The following is a 19,324-nucleotide window of genomic DNA, read 5'->3' as shown; positions in this document are numbered from 1 at the left end:
TTGTAATGCTTTTTAAAATTACTGTACCAAGACAGACACTTTTATTTTTCCTACACATGTTTGCACAATCATATTACACTAGACATTTTAATAGTTAAAACATGCCTATGATATTTTTCAACTACCCTTGAATCCATTGTATTAAGCTAAGGCAATCTCTCAAATGTTTCAGCGATCTTTAAAAATATGTGATGTTACTTTGCCTTGCTCTTTTTTCTCAATAATATTCCTTAGAATATTATTCTAAGTAAATGGTATTCCAAAAACTTTTAAGTTGTCTAGATCAACAATTTCCAATTGGTGTGCTGCAAGAATTTTTAAAATGCACAATACCTGACTATTTAGTCAGGGGCACCTATCTCCTTTCCCTTAGATTGTAAGATGAAAAAATGACAACAACCAACACAACAATAGCTGTTCAGTGTAAATGAATCAAAATTATACCTATTTTTTTGTAAGATCAGGAAAAAATATAAGGTACTTTTTGGTGTGCCACAGAATTATACTAATCAGTTTATGTGTGCCATGAGATGAAAAAGGCTGAAATAGCTTGTCTAGATTACTATTACATATAGCAGTTTCAATATACATATATTGGCAAATAGGCATGAAGGAAGGATGCTTAGATACTTTCCAAATGATTAGACCTAACTGGGAGATTGTTTTAAAAAACAAACAAACAATGTCTATAAGCCAACAGGACTGGGGCATGGCAGAATAAAGTCTAAGACATTCTCAATGTTTAAGACTGAAGCTTCTTCATATAACTAAGATGGAGGTTCATTTATGTAATGAAAGTTATAAAAACAGTAATACATAAAGACAATTCAGGTTGGGTACAATTTGTTTGAAAGACAATAGAGATATTGGTACACATTATATTGTTCATGTGCAAGAACACAGTATAAAGAATCTCAGACTCCACTAACACAAATGTATAGAAACTTACTTCTAAGAGTAGTCACATTTCCATTTACAGATTTCACGTGTTTAATAATATTTTTTCAAAAATAGAAAATTGGTTCCTAAGCTTCATTCTTACCACTTACAACCAAGGTACTCTAGGCTCAACCTAGGATATCCTTCCAAAAACAATGGGCATTGTTTGACCTTTTAAAACTTTCCAGAATGAAAATTATGGCCCCATAATGAAGTTCATTTTATCTTATTGTAGAGACAAATTTCTTCCTACTCTATTTATAGAGACATAAAAAAAAGTAAAAAAGATTTCTAACAAAAAGAGACAACAAGTAAGTGGATGTTATTCTTTTTTCCTCAGGGCAGATATAAAAAAGGATTTAGTGTCCTTTGCATAATTTATTGTAACCCTCTAGTACATGGCTGTGCTAGGAATTAGTTAAGGATTTTTGTGTGATTCCCCATGAAAGCGATAATCCTAAATGCAAACTTGACCTCTAGCTCTAAGTTTACAATTGCCTGTTAGAAAGTTCCACTTGAATGTTCTACCTTTCTAACATCTCGAATTCTGTTTATCTTCCAAATATGGTTCTGGGTTACGACTGGCCACAACGGAAAGTTGTGTAACACTTCAAAGGCAAAAGTGAAGCAGCAGTCATTACACTTTAAAAGTTAGTATAGGACATGAGGTGCTATGGCAACTCATGCACATTGTTGCTCATCAGCTGGCTCACCTAGGAGTGGGGCAGTGGCCAGGTGTGGAGCTCCGTCAGCAACTGCTAGACCTTCTTGCTCAGTTTCTCTGAGTCCTAGACCAGATGCCTGTGCAGCACCATGGCTCCTGCAGATACCTGCATCATCAGTGTTGTAGGTGGTAAGAGACAGAGGTACAGTATAGTATATGCTTAGAGGTCCAGCTGGTCTTGGTGGGTTCCACTTTGCCCCTCCTCACCCCTACTTCATGTCCAGCTCTCCTGCCTGACTATAACCCCTATCAATTTATAGCAATTTTAAGTCCAATTCCAGAAACAGAGGCAACTTCTCCAGCTCCCACAATGTCTTAAGGCCCAATCCCTAAAATAATTCTGATATTGTATATGATATAGCAGTTTTGCTTCTCTGATCAAAATCTGATACAGCCCTGGCTGGTGTGGCTCGGTGGATTGAGCACCAGCCTGCAAACCAAAGGGGCACTCCTTCAATTCCCAGGCAGGCCGTATGCCTGGGTTGTAGGCCAGGTCTCCAGTAGGGGGCATGCGAGAGGCAACCACACACTGTTTCTCTTCTTCCCTCCCTTCCCCTCTCTCTAAAAATAAGTAAATAAAATCTTTTTAAATATCTGATACAGAAAATGACATTGGAAATAATTCCAGGGGAACCAAGTATTAATATTGGGTTCTCTGATGTGGGTTATCTGATCTGATCAGATTTAAAGGCACTGGTGACCAGTTGTCAATTGACACTGGTTGTCCATGGCATGCATTAGCAAAAACAGTTTCAAATGGCTAAAGAACTCAAGGTTTCAGGTTACCAAGTAGATGCTTCCATAGTATATTTAAGTGAAAATAAGAAATACAGTGAAGTTAGTTGTTTTCCCCCAAGAGATGATGAAATTAGGGCTTTCAGGTCTCAGCTCAAGATGAGATAAAGGACCAGAAAGTTTATGACTGCCTTCCTCTAACAGCAAGGCTGTAAGAAACAAACAAACAAACAAACAAACAAACACCACCCAAAATTTAACCCTGAATTACAATGCAATTGAATTTCCAATCTTACAGTTCTCCAGTTAAAATCATGAAATTTATTTTATTTGAGCAGCATTGAGCCTCTGAACATTGGAATGGGAACATAAGGGCAGATTCAGATGATACTGGAACACTTAGGGGGTTTTGCCTAGCTCTATTTAAAGTCTGCAAACTCTAAGACCTTTGAACAAATCTTTATCATTTATTTCTAGTCAAAGTCTCCAGACTTTTTTTTTTTTTTTTCAGTTTTTCTACACCTGTTAGCATTCTGGCTCTGACATTCTCCCTAGCTCCTGATAAAGTAACCTTGGGGAAAGTTAGAGTTCTTGTGTGTAGTACAATGTACAATGTACATTCTTGAGAATGATCAGTTCTGCATTCTCAGCCCTAGGATTGGTCCCAGGGGATTATCAGTCAGATGTCTAACAGTTTGAATGATGGATGTCAGATGGATGTCTGGTCCTGGATAATGAGTCCTTCAGGGAGTAATCAGAGGTCTGGTATATGTCCAGATACATATATCTGGACACAGGACTGAAGAGTTCAAAAATTTAAGTTCCCAGGCTAGCTAGAAGAATTGAATCGGTTCCTCATGCTGCAACCTTCATAATGTTAATTTTAGCACCTTGGTTAAAGTGACTTCATTTTATGTATTCCTTATCTTAACTCTTTCCTGGAGGGTTGACCTCTATTAAACTCTCCCTAATTAAAGTAGGCCCTTCTCTGTTGAACTGAATCTAATTAGGATTTTCTAAATTTATTGAACACACAGAATCTGCTGCCAGTCACTTCCACTTTAGTTCGGTTCTTGGCCATCTTATTCAATGCTTATTGAAGCCTTTATTGAATGTTTTAAATATGCTATACAAAATACTATGAGGCAGCAAGCTGTCTTGTCTATCTTTAGAATTCTTGCTGCACATTTCCTTTTAAAATCCTCTCCGAAAGTCTGATAAAAAACGCAGACATGTCTACATGTTATGTCAATGGATGAAACTAAAAAAAAAAAAAGTACCATAACGGCAGAAGTCTACACACAAAATACTGCACCCACATTCTAACCGCAGCAACCGGATTAACATCAAGCATTCCTGTTTTCTTTGGGGGTTTTTTTAGTGACAATTACATAGGGACTCGATTAAATGCAAAGAACTGAACGCCCGATATCAAGGAGAGACTGACTCGTCAAGGTGAAGAGACAAAAAGACGAGGTCACGAGCGCAACACCCACACTACTCAAGAACCCGGCCTAGAATGCGCGCCTGCGCAGAACGAATCCGCCTGCGCAGAACGAATCCTCCTGCGCAGAAGTGGGGCCGGAAGGGCTGGGGCGACCGGGGCGGGGATAGGGTTGCTAGGAGAACGCAATGACGCAACGGCCGTGGCGGTCTTCTCAGCCAATGGGTGCTATCTATCTGTAGTGACTCGCCGTGTACGTCACGCTGACGACGCGCGAAGGGCACACTTCTAAGGGCTCGGAGGACGTTCGGCCTCTGTGAGCCGCAGCGTTCCCCAGGAGCGTCCGTGTGTTCGCCATCTTAGGGAGTGAGTGTGTTCGGGCCTTCCCTGCAGCAGGTGCGGGGAGCGGGGAGCGGAGCTTCTGTGGGCCTATGCTTTAGCTGTAGGCTCAGTCGGCCTTCTGTTTTAGGGAGGCCGCGGTGACCTCAAGGTCGCGAGGGCGAGAAAAAGAAGTCCGGGTCGGGGTCCCAGGGTGCCGGTGACTTTGGCCGGCCTGACGTCCCACCTTTTGCCTTTCATCTGATCGCCGGCCCCTCTTTCCCTAGGAATATGTTTTCGTCCGTGGCGCACCTGGCGCGGGCGAACCCCTTCAACGCACCCCACTTGCAGCTGGTGTACGATGGGCTCGCGGGCCCCAGCAGCAGCCCCACCGGGCCGCCCGGCCCGCCCCGCCGCTCCCGCAACCTGGCAGCCGCCGCTGTGGAAGGTGAGGCCAGACCCTGCCTGCGCCGGGCCTGGAGGGCAGGGAAGGACGTGCCCTGCCCGCCGCAGGATGGCGCCCAGTTGCTTGCCCAAAAATGTCAGCCCACTCTGCCCAGGCCTGGTGTCGGATCCTTAGCCCTCCCTCAAGGACGCCGAAGGCCTAGGCACAGGTCCCTCCGTGACCTCCACGTCCTCTAGGGTGTAGAGACTTAGAAGCCGTAACTAACTCCTTATCTTCTCCGTAGTGAGCCCGCTTGGTCAGCAGACTAAGTATTGAGTAAAGTCCTTCCTAACCACCGGTCACCTGCAGTTCTAACTATGTGCTCTTTATTAGGTTTTAATTTTCCTCTTAAAAATATTACCCCCTTCTTTAGGTATTTCCCAAGTCTGATATTAGTTGACCCAGAGTATATAAGATAGGTAGGTGTTTTTTGATACATGTTGTGAAGAAGGCGACTTGCAGCCTCAGATAGGCCATAGAAAGGACATAGTAATTGGTAGGGATGCCTTCGGTCTTACTTCTTGGGATTCTTGGTGATTAGACCCAATTTAAATGAACTGTGTGTACTCTAAATCAAATCCTACTGGAGTGGATGTACAGAGAAACATCACATATGGTTGTGTTTCTGTTATGTCTTAATGTGGATTTAAAAAAGTCCTTACACATTCTGTACTTGAATTTAGAAAGTTAAAACTAATGTCATTTGTATAGTATTTGATTGCAGGCATTTTATGTTTCTCTAGTTGAATGCTATAGGAATGCGTAAGTGGATATCAGATTGGTTAGTGGCTGGGGTAAACCTACAAGTTTACAAGCTAAATGCTCCTGAGTTTGATTTGTACTCTGAAGTGTGTTCTTATCAGTGATTAATAATTTGAACTTTGATTTTAATCATTAATGTAGAAGAATTTTCTTATTAATATGGCAAAATAAGAGCTAGTTAACTCACAGGTAGAACCTTCGTAATCTTTTAGTTATTTTGATTTTGGCAGTTACACGCACTAGGTGGAAACTCATCTGTCAACTTACTTGTAACGGGGCCAAAGCTGTTCAGTTGTGATAGTACTGTTTAACAGGGAAGCCATTCTCTTTTCATTCCTGTGGCCTTCGTCGTCTGAAGAAATACTTAACTGATTTTTTTTCAATTAAACAGAGCAGTATAGCTGTGAATATGGATCTGGCAGATTCTTTCTCCTGTGTGGATTTGGAGGAATTATTAGCTGTGGCACAACACATACAGCATTGGTTCCTCTAGATCTGGTTAAATGCAGAATGCAGGTTTGTTTTGCACGTTGGACTGAATAAAGCATATCGTTGAAGCATGGCTGTTAACTTGTAAGATGTAGTCATCTACTAACAAGCTGTGTGGAAACCTAACTTTCCAGGAGGTAAGTTGATAACCAGTAATAACATGAGTTTTATACTAAAATGCATGGTGTGTCTTGTCTTATTTCAGAGTACAGTTGTGAATATGGCTCCCTGAAGTTTTATGCACTGTGTGGCCTTGGTGGGGTCTTAAGCTGTGGTCTGACACACACTGCTGTGGTTCCCCTGGATTTAGTGAAATGCCGCATGCAGGTTTGTGTTGAAATGACAACATTGAAAGTATTCATGTGGGACTTGATTACAAATAATCTTGAGGGACTTTACAAATGAGAAGAATTTGAAAATGTAACAACTGCTAGTAGGAAAGCAAACCTGAATTTCTTTAGGTTTTTTTTTTTTTTTAATTTATTTTTAGAGGGAGGGAGAAAGAGAGGGAAACATCCGTGTGCAAGAGACACATCCATAGGGTTGCCTCTCAAACGCCCCCAACTGGGGCCAACTGGGGACTGGCCGCAACCCAGGCATGTACCCGGACTGGTAATCCAACCAGCAACCTTTTGGTTCACAGGCCGGCGCTCAAGCCACTGAGCTACACCAGCTGGGGCTCTTTAGTCATTTTATAGGAAGTTATATGTGAGAGTGGGTAATTGTTCATTGTTCATTATGTGAAGTAACTTCACATTTGTTAACTGATAAGATTAAGGCAGAGAGCTCTGTGTAGATTAAAAAATGTACTTTTAGCATCTTGGTATTAAAATTTTGTGGGTATGTAGCTTGTATATTCACTTATATAACTTTTTTTAAACAATTAGAATTGTTGAAACAAAAATAATCAAACCTCAAAAATTTATTTGTTCCAAACAGGATTAGAAGTCTACTTACCTAAAAGAGAAAGGAAGGTGAAATAATTAGCAGGGAGAGGAAGGTGACGTATACCAGCCTTTGTAGTACTGGCAGAAATAGTGAGATAAGATGTTTTTTCCCATTTAGTTAACACAATGGATATGAAATATACCTTCTCTAAACTTCTTATGCATGTCTCTTGAAGTGAATTTAAGTCAAGACAGTTTCTTATTATGTTAATGTACTTTTAACTTGTATTCAGTTTAAGTTCACAAAACTTTATAAATATCTACTTAATAGGCTAGTCTTTTCAGTTATATAGGCATACATTGCTTTATTTTGCTTTGCTTCATAGCACTTCAGAGATGCTGTGTTTTGTACAAATTGAAGGCAAGAACCTTCACCAGCAAAAAGATTATGACTTGCTGGCTTAGATGCTGCTTAGCATTTTTTTAATCAGTGGAGTGTTTTTATTTAAGTTACCTACATTGTTTTTTAGATACGCTATTATATACTTTATTAATAGAGTATGGTGTAGTATAAACGTAACTTTTATATTACTGTAGGAAACCAAAAAATTTGTGTGACTTGCTTTATTGTAATATTATCTTTATTGTAGCTGTCTGGAACTGAACCTGCAGTATCTCTAAGGCATGCCTGTAGAGTTATCTATTATTTAGGCAGTAGCTTTAAAACTAATTCTTTAAAAGTGGTAAAGTTGGGTGGTGAAAAATCTATTAGGAATCAGTTTTATTATGTATTTTTGTAGGAATTTTACCTTCTGAACTAACCTACTCCAAGACTTAAGTCTAACTAGAAGAAAGCTAAGTATACATTTATAGGGATAATTACAGATATTAAGCTGATATCAGGCAGTGAGCTTGTATTTACTTACCTTTTGTGTAGTTATGGAGTTTATTTTAGAACCAAAAGGGAAAATTAATAACATATTTATGAGAAGTACTAGCTTTTTGGTGTGTTTATTTACTTATCTTTTCTTGTTTTAAATATAGGTGGACCCCCAGAAGTATAAAGGCATATTTAATGGATTCTCAGTCACACTTAAAGAGGATGGTGTTCGTGGTTTGGCTAAAGGGTGGGCTCCGACTTTCATTGGCTACTCTATGCAGGGGCTCTGCAAGTTTGGCTTTTATGAAGTCTTCAAAATCTTCTATAGCAACATACTTGGAGAGGTATGTGAGTTAACTTTGAAATGGAAAGTCCTGAGCTTTTAACTTAAAATTTAAACCCAAAAAGGATTTTAGATTTTTGTCTGACCCACCTCATTGTAGAACTGAGGAAATGGCTCAGAAAGGAAAGGCAACATATTTTAAATGAGTCTGTTTTAGCAACCACAGGATGAAAAAAAGAAAATGTATATAAATAGATTTCAGTGTTCCTCTTTTATTAGACTGCTGCTTTCCAACTAAGTTGGATTTTGAGTTTATTAAGAATTTATGAAGGGGACTTACATATGAGGCATGTCTTTGTTGGCAGCAAGACAAGACATAGGTATCCTGTGTACCATATGGCAGGCACTAAGGGGTTGTACAGGACAGGGAAAAATGGATGGGGGTACTTGCATGTGACCCACCCCAGATAAGGGGAGACTGCCTTGCATGCTTGCCTGTGGCAGGACAACAGAACCAGCGTACCTGGAGCATAGGGGACGGTGGATCAGGCAGTTTCTGAGGGGATTTTCTGGAAGCAGCCTGTTCTGGCCAGGGTCTAATGGGATTTGGTGGTAGTCACTCATGGAATAGTCTCTCCTCCACAGATTTCTTTGTATAGAGTTCCATGGTGCCTAGACGTTTCAAAACAAAACCCCTTCATATTGCAAATGTGTGGTTGATGAAGTTATGAAAGATAGAGATATAGTCAATCTTGTGTGTGTTATCCATAGACTATATGCTAACCACTCTTAAAATATCTGAAGTTTAACTGCTTCCTAGAACTATCTCTTAAGGTAAAATTGAAAACAGCCAATTCATGTTCCTCCTTATGTATTTCAATTAGGAGAACACCTATCTCTGGCGCACATCACTATATTTGGCCGCCTCTGCCAGTGCTGAATTCTTTGCTGACATTGCTCTGGCTCCTATGGAAGCTGCTAAGGTTCGAATTCAAACCCAGCCAGGTTATGCTAACACTCTGAGGGATGCAGCTCCCAAAATGTATAAGGAAGAAGGCTTAAATGCGTAAGTAAACATTTGCCTAAATTTACAGTATAAAATACTATACCAGCTGCATTTGTTAGCATTAATCCTACCAGACTTTTAAAAAGTATTTTTGTTTTATGTCCATCACTGCCTCCTTCTCTCCGCCCCCTGCCTTTTTGCATAGAACATAAATTCCAGGACAAGAATAAGTTGATAGCATGGCTTGAATACTAAATTAAGGATTTTTTTCTAAAGTAAGAACCATTTGTCAGTCTACAAATGTCTTGGTATTTGACGTAAACACTAACTGTTAACTTTTGGGGAGGGCTTATTACAATTCTTGTAATTTGTGTTCACAGTTAAGAATTTGCATATATAGTCAGGCCACAACATGCTTCCTTAGATCCACCTTTGTGGATGCCAATCTTGAACTGAGTTCTACTTGTAAACTTACTGTTTCTTGTAGTTCCAGTCAAGAAACATCCAGCAACTTTTCTGGTTGTACAGTCAAAGGTGCTTGAGTCATTGGCATGTGAGATAAATATACCTGCATGTTAGTCTTAGGTTCTGATGGAAATGACATGCAATTGTGCTGCCATTTTTTCCACTATCAGGACTTGACTGGTGTGCGGACATTTCTGTTAATGGTGGAAATTCTGCCGGATGAGTATATGCAACTGAGTAAAATAATTTTCTGATTTCCTAGATTCTACAAGGGGGTTGCTCCTCTCTGGATGAGACAGATACCATACACCATGATGAAGTTCGCTTGCTTTGAACGTACTGTGGAAGCATTGTACAAGTTTGTGGTTCCTAAGCCCAGAAGTGAATGTTCAAAGGCAGAGCAGCTGGTTGTGACATTTGTGGCAGGTTACATAGGTATGAATTATTTAGTATGTGCTTGTCTGTGAAATATAGGACAAATAATTATTTCCATTACGGGACTGTATTTTGAAGAAAAAAAAATCCCAAAGTAGTTAGATCTTCCCATAGCATTTCATATGCCCTTCAGAATTCATAAATACTTACTAATTAGTTCCTGATAGAATTGGTTTGTGGTTTGCATGGTTAAGCTTGGGGATGTATTAATATGACTGCTGTACTATTTGTGGTGTTTTGTTTAGTTTTTCAAGAAAAGTTTTAATACAAGAGAAAGTGTTGATTAAAATTGAATATAAAAACTTGTAAAAGATTAAGTAGACAGCTTTATAACCTTTCTTGTCAGTCTTACTCTAAATCTGATTTTTCCTTAAGAACTGAAGTTTTATTACTTGGTCATGAAAAGATTGTTGGTTGTGATGTGATTTTTTTATTTTAACTGACCCCATATTGAATCATACTTCTTGGCTTTTTTCAGCTGGTGTCTTCTGTGCAATTGTTTCTCATCCTGCTGATTCTGTGGTGTCTGTGTTGAATAAAGAGAAAGGTAGCACTGCTTCTCAGGTCCTCAAGAGACTTGGATTTAGAGGTAAGATTGTTTTTCCTCTAAAGAAAGAATTAACTCTTTGGGGTATATTCCATTTTTCATCCATGGTTCATAATTTTCAACCAGGTGTGTGGAAGGGACTCTTCGCCCGTATCATCATGATCGGCACTCTGACTGCACTACAGTGGTTCATCTATGACTCCGTGAAGGTCTACTTCAGGCTCCCACGCCCTCCTCCCCCCGAGATGCCAGAGTCTCTGAAGAAGAAGCTTGGGTTAACTCAGTAGACACATCAAAACAAATACGGACTGAATCTGCTGGTTGGTCAGTGTTGAGGAAAGTGCTAAAGGAACTTTTATATATATATGACAGTGTAGGAAATTGTCTATTCCTGATATAATTACTGTAGTACTCTTGCCTAAGGCAGGAGTTTCAAATTCGTTGTTGAAATAAACCCAACTGTTCATGATTTGTCTGTGACTTGATAATTATTTTTAAAACTAGTTGTTAAAGATTTCACCGTGCCCTGACTGGTGTGGCTCAATTGGTTGAGCATTGTCCCACAAAGTGGAAGGTCACTAGTTCAATTTCTGATCAGGGCACTTGCCTGGGTTGTGCCCTTTCTAAAAAAAATAAAATCTTTGGGGGAAAAAAGGCTTAACCCTAAAATGGGAAGAATTAGTACTGTATAAGACCTCCAGAAAAAAGTGCTAACTAACCACTGTTGGTTCAGCACTCTGATCCCTACTCATAAATTGTCATATGGTTCAAGTTTTGTCACTCAAGAGTTGCTACATACTAAATTTTAAAAAATGTGATTTAATTGTTTATGGATAAATATTTGTGATTATATTTTGACAAGTTGATTTCGGCATATGACTGAATTTTTGTATTGTGTACTATGCTTTTTAAAATCCCTGTGAATTTGGCAGTCTTTAATTGTAAAATGTAATCTAAAGCAGGCCAATTCTTAGAAAGATGGCTTTTATTTATTTACTAAAGATTTTATTTTCGGTTTAGGGAGATGGGGAGGGAAGGAGAAAGGGAAGAGAGAAACATTGATGTGTGGTTGGCTCTTGCATGCCCCCAACTGGGGACCTGACCTGTGACCCTTTGGTGTGTGGGTCGGCACTCAATCTACTGAGCCATACCAGTCAGGGATAGAATGACAGTTTTATTTTTATTTTTTAATTTTTTTTAAATTTTATTTATTTATTTTTAGAGAGGGAAGGGAGGGAAATAGAGAGAAACATCAATGTGCAGTTGCTGGGGGTCATGGCCTGCAACCCAGGCATGTACCCTGAATGGGAGGTGAACCTGTGTTGAGCCTGCGACACTTTGGTTAGCAGCCTGAGCTCAATCCACTGAGCTATGCGAGCCAGGGCTTAGAATGACAGTTTTAAAAAGGAACAAAGAAAGCAATTGATAGTTATAAACCATTTTGGGTAATTAATTCTATTCCACACAAATCTGACTTTCACATTTTCAAAAAAGTGTCCATAAGCCATTCTCAGTTTTGTTTCTAAGAAATACAACTGCTTAACTGCAGGGGGTGAGTGCCCCTGGGAAGGCACTTGGGTGAACTTGAGCACTGAAATTGGGTTGTAAGTTTGAGCCCAAACTGGTACTTTAAAAACCTCCAGGAAGTAAACCACTCCTGTTTTCCCTTATGTTTGCTTAGACAGTATCAAAGTCCAATGTACAATATAGTTAAAATGTTTCTCGAGTCTGATGATGACATTTTACCTTGAGGCCTTTGGTTATAAATATCTGGGTTGGGTTGACAATCACTGAAGTATACAGGTGGGGCTCCATGAAAAGAATTTTCAAGGACTTTCATCAGGCAGAGATGATTACAAATCCATTTTGTAAATTTAGAAACCACGTGCATCTAGTTGCATATTAACTTCTCTATCATTTGGTCTCACTGTCAGTCTCATTTTACCTGTGTTGGACAGAGAAAGGAAGGGTTATGGGTGCAAATTTGAGCCAAACCATTAAAAGGTAGAGCGTCAGAGTGAGTCCAAGCAAGTGATGACTGTAGTAAATTAGCATCGGCACTGTGCATTAGTTATTGCTGTGCAGCAAATCTGAAATGGCTTGAGACTGTTCATAACCTCAAGCTTTCTGTGGGTCAGGAATTCAGGAGTATCTATTGGATCCTTTTCGGTTCTGGGTTTCCTGAAGTTGCAATCAGATGGTAGCCATGGGGTCATCTCCAAAGGCTTTCACTTATCTAGGTTGGAGAGAGAATTCTGAACAGCTACCTCTTAGTGTCTTAGTCTTTCTTCAACATCCACAGCATGGTGGCTCAGGGCAGCTGGACTTATTTCAGGACTCCAAAGTAGAGCCAGACAGAAGCTGAATTAATTTAGTCTTGAAAGATAGCGCATCACTTACGTACTTTGGGTCACAGCATTGGAAGTCCCAGAAGACCAAATCTCAGCTTCAGGGGAAAGGAACACAGACATCACCTCTTGCTGGGAGGAGTATCAGTCACAGTGGAAGAACAGCCTGTGCAATTGGATATATATGTATACTGAGCCAATCCAAAGCAGGACTACATTGAAAACCAGAAGCGTGGTTCAGCCAGCCTTCACTATTAGGCACATCTGCCAGCCTAATAGGATTTGAGTTTTATTTTTGAGACAATTTGGTTTTATTTGTGGATATTGTTATAATGTCCTGTGTTCAAGCTATTATATTTGTATTATCTGTAGTTAGAGGTTTCAGAGCTTTCTAAAAGAAAACCATTTCATCCTCAAAATTCAAGTAAAATACCCATTTAAAATTTTGTGTGTTTCATTTCACATTTTAAAATTTGCAATTAAAGGTCCTAATAAGGAAATTGTATTTTTTAAATATATTTTATTGATTATGCTATTACAGTTGTCCCATTTTCCCCTCTTCATTCCCTCCACCCTGCACACCCTCCCCCACCCACATTCCCTGCCTTTAGTTCATGTCCATGTGTCATAAGTTCTTTAGCTTCTACATTTCCCATACTATTCTTGCCCTCCCCCTGTCTATTTTCTCCCTACCGTCTATGCTACTTACTCTCTGTACCTTTTCCCCCTCTCCTCCTCCGACTCCCCTGTTCCTAAATCTCCATTTCTGTGGTTCTGTTCCTGTTGTTTGCTTAGGTTTTTGTTTTTGTCTTAGGTGTGATTGTTAATAATTGAGTTTGCTGCCATTTTACTATACATGTTTTTTATCTTCTTTTTTCTTAGATAAATCCCTTTAACATTTCATTAATAAGGGCTTGGTGATGATGAACTCCTTTAACTTGACCTTATCTGAGAAGCACTTGATCTGCCCTTCCAATCTAAATGAAAACTTTGCTGGATAGAGTCATCTGGGATGTAGGTCCTTGCCTTTCATGACTTGGAATACTTCTTCCCAGCCCCTTCTTGCCTGCAAGGTTTCTTTTGAGAAATCAGCTGCCAGTCTGATGGGAACTCCTTTGTAGGTAATTGTCCCTTTATCTCTTGCTGCTTCTAGGATTCTCTCCTTCATTTTTACCAAAAATGGTAAATGTAATTATGATGTGCCTTGGTGTGTTTCTCCTTGGGTCCAACTTCTTTGGAACTCAGCTTCTTGGACTTCCTGGAAGTCTATTTCCTTTGCCAGATTGGGGAAGTTCTCCTTTATTATTTGTTCAAATAACTTTTCCACTTGTTGCTCTTCCTCTTCCCCTTCTGGTACCCCTATAATTCAGATGTTGGAATGTTTCAAGATGTCCTGGAGGTTCCTAAGCCTCCTCATTTTTTTGAATTCTTGTTTCTTCATTCTTTTCTGTGTGGTTGTTTCTTTCTTCCTTCTGGTCCACTCCATTGATTGGAGGCTAAGTTTTCTTCCCATCACTGTTGGGTCCCTGTGCATTTTTCTTTATTTCACTTAGCGTAGCCTTTATTTTTTCATGTAATTTGTTACCAAATTAAACCAATTCTGTGAGCATCCTGATCACCAGTGCTTTGAACTGTGCATCTGATAGGTTGGCTATCTCTTTGTCGCTTAGTTGAATTTGCACTGGAGCTTTGATCTGTTCTTCCATTTGGGCCATTTTTTATTTATTTATTTATTTATTTATTTTTGTCTTGTTGCGCCTGTTACATTGAGGGGCAAAGCCTTAGGTGTTCACCAGAGTGGGGCAACCCAGTTGCTGGTTTGTGATGCAGTATGTGTGGGCTGAGAGGGAACAATGGCTCTTGCTCCGCTCTTTGTTGGATTTCAGTCCCTTCCACCACTTTCCCCAAGCAAAGTGAGCACTTTGGTGCTGATTCCCGTGTGGGTGGGCTTGTGCACATTCTAGGACCCTGTGGGTCTCTCCAACGAACTCTACTGTAAGGCTGCGAGTCTCTCTCTGCGCCTCAACTCCCACAGGTGTTTTCAGTCGGTGTTTTGAGGCTTTATTTTCCGATGCTGGGACCCTAGGTTGTGAGGTCTGTCTCGCTCCCCAGTTTCACCTGGTTTAAATGTGCAAAAATGTGGGACCACCAGGTTAGCCAGCCACCTTGCACACCGTGCCTTGCTTCACAATTGCCACCTCGCTGGGTCTGCCCGTTGCCACTCAGCGCCCAGGGTCTGCCAGCTGCTGCCTGCGGACCCAGGGTCCTCCCGCTGTGGTCTTGCGCACGTGGGGTTTGTCAGCTGCTGCCTTGTGCACCCGGTACCACTGCTTTTTTTGCAGCAACCCCTCTCTGCCCAGATGCCCAACTGTCCCCCTCCTACCTGTCTGGATGAATGTGTCTATTTTAACTCCTTGGTTGTCAGACTTCCTTACAGTTCAAGTATCTATCAGTTCTGGTTGTTATTTTGTCTCTAAATTGTTGTCCTTAGTTTGGTTGTGTGAGGAGGCACAATGTGTCTATTTACTCCTCCATCTTGGCTGGAAGTCCTAATAAGGAAATTTTAATAACTGGCTTTTCACACTTGGTATAATTGTAAGTTCCATAAATTAGAGCTCAGCAGAATGAATATATGCATATGATTTTTTAAAAAATATTTTTTATGGGGAGGAAGGGAGGGAGAAACAGAGGCAGAGAAACATAAATGTGTGGTTGGCTCTTGTGCACCCCCTTCTGGGGACCTGGCCCACATCCCAGGCATGTGCCCTAGACTGGAAATTGAACTGGCAATCCTCTTGCAGACTGGCACTGAGGCACTGAGCCATACCAGCTAAGGCTCAAATAATTCTTTAACTGCATTATGTCATAATGCTAGGACAAGATAGCATTGCATAATAGCTTTCAGAGGGATCACATTATGAGTCAAATAGTTTTGAAGATCAATAACACAAACCCTGGCCCTGGCCAGGTAGCTAAGTTGGTTGGAGCATTGGCCCAATACAGTGAAGTTGTGGGTTTAGTCTCTGGTCAGGACACATACAGGAAGCAACCAATGAATGCATAAATAAATAGAACAACAAATTGTCTCTCAAAATAAAAAAATAAAATTTAAAAAATTCTCATCTGAAGATATGTTTATTGATTCTTAAAGAGGTGGGGAGAAAGAAAGTGAAAAAAACATCAATGTAAGAGAGAAATTGGTAGCCTGAACCTGCAACCTAGGAATATGCCCTGACCAAGAATCAAAGCCTCCAACGGTGGGGCAACGCTCCATGTAGCTGAGCCACCGAGCCAGGGGATCAAAATCAATAAATAAAAATTTTTCAAAAACAGCCTGTTTTGCTAAATTATGCATACTAGGAACATGTAAAATAAAATTGAACAGAAAAAGAAGTAAAAGCTTAAACAAATCTCCATTTTGTGAAAGCTTCATGAAATGTTTTGACCATATTTTAAAATGAGTTTAACATTTCTGTGATATTATTTTTGGGATAGAAGTGTCCATATGTTCATGAAGTCTGGTGTATGGCAGTCTTGCTGTTAACTTGAATTATACACAGTTTCTTTAGCATAAGATTATATAATCATTGTTTATAATTTTTATTATTTATGAGATAAATCACAAAATAGTTGTTAATAATTTCAGATATCACATGGTTAAGGAGCAAATTGATTCCAAACCTGGAGGAATCTGTAGTTCAGTTAAATGCTGTGCCTCTCTGGATACATCAAATAATGTGGTACCTTAATAAGTCAGCTACTCCTAACAGCTCTTACCTCAGATAGATTCAATTATCTCTCTGTTAATCTTTTTATCTTATAAAGATTGAGGTACATTTTTAAAATATTATTTTTTAGAGCAAAAGGGGTGCAAGAGAGAGAGAGAGAGAGGCTAGTTAGTTGTTTCCTGTTTGCACCCCAGCTGGGGATTGAACCCACAACCTAGGTATGTGCCCTGACAAGGAATTGAACCTGCAACTTTTGGTATATGAGACAACATTCCAACCAAGTGAGCCACCCACCCAGGGCAAATCATTTATCTCTTTTAAATGGCAGCTCTGACTTCACATTCTTGGTAGTGTTCCTAGGAATATGTGAAATGTTAACTTCATCACTGATACAGTTTATGAATCTTTTGGCTATTAAAATACAGCTTGAGTTTCATAGAAAGCAACAATTCCAAAGTTTTCATGTGTGTTTATAGACTCTAACATGCCATGCATGCAACAGGCACTTCTTAAACACTGGCTATACTGAATAAAAACCTAGGGAATGTGTCTCTTACACAGGACATACTATAATTCCTATCTAATACTGTGATGTACAAATCAGCTGGCTTTGTGGAATGTGCAAGATTTGAAGATGGAGGGCTAATTCATATGAGAGGAAGTACCTTTATTCAAGACTCATGAGTCAATCTCAGAGGGCTGTATTAACCAAGATTAAAACTATTAAGACATCATTAACATCTAAAAATATGTTGTACCCCACTTTTACTTAGGGATAAACAATTATTTACAGATTTCACTGACAGCACAGTTGGCTAGACTTTAAATGATATTAGTGCAGGGAAATTTCACAGCTGAAGATGACTCACCCATAAGAGATCATATTATTATTGAAATAAATAATTTTATGTTTCCTACTGTTGAACAGATTGAAAGTTTTCCATCCTCCTGTATTTGCCACAAAAGCTATCTGACTTGAAGATAAAACCATGACCAGGAGCCTAGTAACATTCCAGATTTTAGGGTTCCTTCTCAGTACGGCTACCAAACTACTGACAGATTTGTGAAGCATTATTTCAATGAGTAGACCTAGAACCAAATAAGATGAGTCCCTCACTTTTTGGGCACTGATAAAAAAATATTCCTCATAAATGAGTTTTCAGATTAAATATGTATTTTTAAGTGCTGAAGTTTTTATATATTTTCATGTCAAAAATGCATTATGTTTTATTAAGATGATTGCATGGAACATCATTTACATTTCATTTGGTATCATCATCATGAACAAATATTACATTAGATTATACTGTACTACAGTGATCTCCCTTTGTGATATAGAGCTGTTTATAAAAAATGTCCCATTCTGTGTAACTTTCTGTTATATTATTTAATGGCTTTGTTCTTTATGTGCCAGGCACTTTAGATATGCTAATGCTGATATTCACAGCAGCCCTGTAAAGTAGGTATTATTATTCTTGTTTAGAGATGAAGAAATTAAAGTTCACAGATAACTAAATTTATCCAAGGTCACAGAATTAAGGGGTGGTACAGCCGGGACTGGAACCCAGATATCTCTGCTTCAGTGTCCCTTGTAGTTTCTATTATGTTAAAACAGACAGGAATCGAAGTCTTCAACAAACCTGGTGTTGGCCCCTGCAATTATGGAAAATCTATCATAAAAAATCATTATAGTTTGGAATAAGAAAACTCAAATATGCCAAATGCTAATAGTTGCTGTATTTAGTAAGTTGCTGTATATAATGGATTCTATTCTTAATATTTAAGGCAAACACATACAAGTGCTTACTCTATCTCAAGCTATGTGGTAGGTGCAAAGGGATATCTTAAAAAAAAACAAATTTGAGTGATCTAGAAACTCAAAATCTAGTTTCAGACAGCTATGAAACCATTTGAAAATATGATGGATACCTAATACTTAAGTAAAATTTAAGCAATAAGCTCTGGCTGGTGTGGCTCAGTGGATTGAGTGCTAGCCTGTGAACCAAAGGGTTGCCAGTTTGATTCCCAGCAAGGGCACATGCCTGGGTTGTGGGCCAGGTCCCCTGTTGGTATGGTTTCTCTCCCTTGCTTTTTTCCTTCCCTTCTCTAAAAATAAATTCTAAAAAATCTTTAAAAATAAAAAAAGCAATAAAATTGTGAGGGAAACTTCAAGTGGAACAGCAGTTCGGGAAAGAGAAGAGAATAATAGGGAATCCAAGAAGCAGGAGGAAATTTCCTTTGGGCTCAGTGCGGAATTATGTGAGTCAATTTTAATACTAATCATAGTGGCTAAAATGTGATATTAGACTTAATCTTTAAAAAAAATTCACATGTTCATAGAAAAACTTACAAGGACATAGTCCTCCTTCAAGTTTCTCTTAAAGCAATCTTTCCTAAACATCAACGTCCACACGATTTCCTCGGGATTTTATTACAAATGCAGATTTCTGATTCAGTAGCTCTGAGGTGGAGCCTGATTCTGCATTTCTAACGAGTGCCTCGGTGAGGTCAACGCTCTGGCCCCCTTGAGGGGAGATGAGTGCTCCAGACTGGCCTTCTGGTTCCAGAACCCATGAGTAATGGTTATACCACAATTCTTCCCTTGGGATACTGATGGGACTAATAAACCCTCTTTGTTTTCCCCATGAGGTAACGTGGATTACTGTTTCTTGCAACCAGAGCTCTGATAACCCCCCTAGTAGCCAGCTCTAAGTTCTATAAGATCAGGAGGTACTTGTTACCCAGTGATGTATCCCTCGAAGCTCCTACACATGTGCTTGGCATGCATGAAGTGCTCCATAGATGGATATGAATGCAACAGCCCTGATCCTGATGGCAGGATCCAGTGAGGACCCCAACCCCGTATAGTATGTTCCCTGGCAGGCAGTG

General features: G+C 39.5%; 1 protein-coding gene and 1 non-coding gene across 4 annotated transcripts; both read left to right on the top strand.

Moving 5' to 3' along the window:
• Positions 1 to 4,067: 4,067 nt before the first annotated feature.
• On the top strand, positions 4,068 to 10,828 carry SLC25A3 (solute carrier family 25 member 3). 3 transcript variants are annotated; one of them, XM_045826591.1, is made up of 8 exons: positions 4,068 to 4,208; positions 4,448 to 4,608; positions 5,759 to 5,883; positions 7,788 to 7,967; positions 8,791 to 8,972; positions 9,640 to 9,812; positions 10,291 to 10,401; positions 10,486 to 10,828. In XM_045826591.1, exons 2-8 carry the CDS (start codon positions 4,452 to 4,454, stop codon positions 10,644 to 10,646), a joined length of 1,089 nt encoding a protein of 362 aa, XP_045682547.1. In that variant the 5' UTR covers positions 4,068 to 4,208; positions 4,448 to 4,451; the 3' UTR covers positions 10,647 to 10,828. The 3 variants fall into 3 exon arrangements, with proteins under 3 accessions (XP_045682547.1, XP_045682548.1, XP_045682546.1); XM_045826592.1 differs by lacking the exon at positions 5,759 to 5,883 and adding an exon at positions 6,062 to 6,183 and having other exon boundaries at positions 4,089 to 4,238; XM_045826590.1 differs by having other exon boundaries at positions 4,089 to 4,238.
• Positions 9,322 to 9,570, top strand: LOC123810762. Its single transcript, XR_006784314.1, has one exon. It is a non-coding gene; the product is annotated as a small nucleolar RNA SNORA53 (small nucleolar RNA).
• Positions 10,829 to 19,324: the final 8,496 nt, after the last annotated feature.

The sequence above is a fragment of the Phyllostomus hastatus genome, unplaced genomic scaffold, assembly GCF_019186645.2.
Source record: "Phyllostomus hastatus isolate PE091 unplaced genomic scaffold, TTU_PhHast_1.1 phas_scaffold_755, whole genome shotgun sequence".
In the NCBI taxonomy this organism is placed as follows: Eukaryota; Metazoa; Chordata; class Mammalia; order Chiroptera; family Phyllostomidae; genus Phyllostomus; species Phyllostomus hastatus.
This window is presented reverse-complemented; position numbering and strand designations above follow the sequence as displayed.

Excerpts from the sequence above, each read along its gene's own strand:
- SLC25A3 (XM_045826591.1), top strand. The coding sequence starts at position 4,452 with ATGTTTTCGTCCGTGGCGCACCTGGCGCGGGCGAACCCCTTCAACGCA. Across the intron at positions 5,884-7,787 it reads TGGTTAAATGCAGAATGCAG|GTGGACCCCCAGAAGTATAA; the intron begins GTTTGTTTTGCA and ends TTTTAAATATAG. Across the intron at positions 10,402-10,485 it reads CAAGAGACTTGGATTTAGAG|GTGTGTGGAAGGGACTCTTC; the intron begins GTAAGATTGTTT and ends ATTTTCAACCAG.